Source organism: Opisthorchis viverrini (genome assembly GCF_000715545.1).
Source record: "Opisthorchis viverrini unplaced genomic scaffold opera_v5_8409, whole genome shotgun sequence".
NCBI lineage: Eukaryota > Metazoa > Platyhelminthes > Trematoda > Opisthorchiida > Opisthorchiidae > Opisthorchis > Opisthorchis viverrini.
Window position 1 is genome coordinate 1 of NW_008762079.1, and position 597 is coordinate 597.

Consider the following 597-nt stretch of genomic DNA (forward strand, 5'->3'; position numbering starts at 1 on the left):
TACCTGGTGCACCCCAACGTTTACGAAAGGATCGGTATCTCAAAGCCTCAATAAATCACCATGATTGTGCAAGGAGTAAAACGGATACGAAATCGTTACAAAAGCCTAGAGCAGCAACTCACCTCATTAGGATTAACGGAAGAAGCCAGACGAGCATCGTCGTTCCTGTCCGAAGGACTGGTCCTTATAACATCGACATGGGGAGTGTCAGGGGCGACTAAAGTACCGTCTTTCTGTTTTGTCGATAGTGTACTCGCTTCAGCACTACCGGCCACTCGAGCGAGCTCATTTCGACCGTAAGAAGACCCAGAGGACCACAAGGAACTCGTGTCACCGTGACGTTTTCTATGTCCGTCACGTTTCCTGAGATCCTCGCATCGTAATTGCCAAGGTTGGTCGTTGTCTTCAAGACCCGAGGTTGAAGAAATAGAGGAGACTGGCACATCGCGGGATCCAAGGAAAACAACTCGCTCGCTGGACCATCGACCCAGACGATCTACTCGGAAGGAAGATATAAGGTCGCGCAATCAGCCCAATGGGGAATGCGATCATTGGATAGAAAAGGATTAGGTTCTAAAATGGTCGCATATAAGCCAC

General features: G+C 49.1%; 1 protein-coding gene across 1 annotated transcript; it reads right to left on the reverse strand.

The window, feature by feature from the left end:
• Positions 1 to 124: 124 nt before the first annotated feature.
• T265_12348 (hypothetical protein) lies at positions 125 to 496 on the reverse strand (the record flags this gene model as incomplete). The annotated part of the gene is made up of 1 exon (XM_009179804.1): positions 125 to 496. A coding segment is annotated over one exon (228 nt), but the record flags the coding sequence as incomplete, so codon positions are not given.
• Positions 497 to 597: the final 101 nt, after the last annotated feature.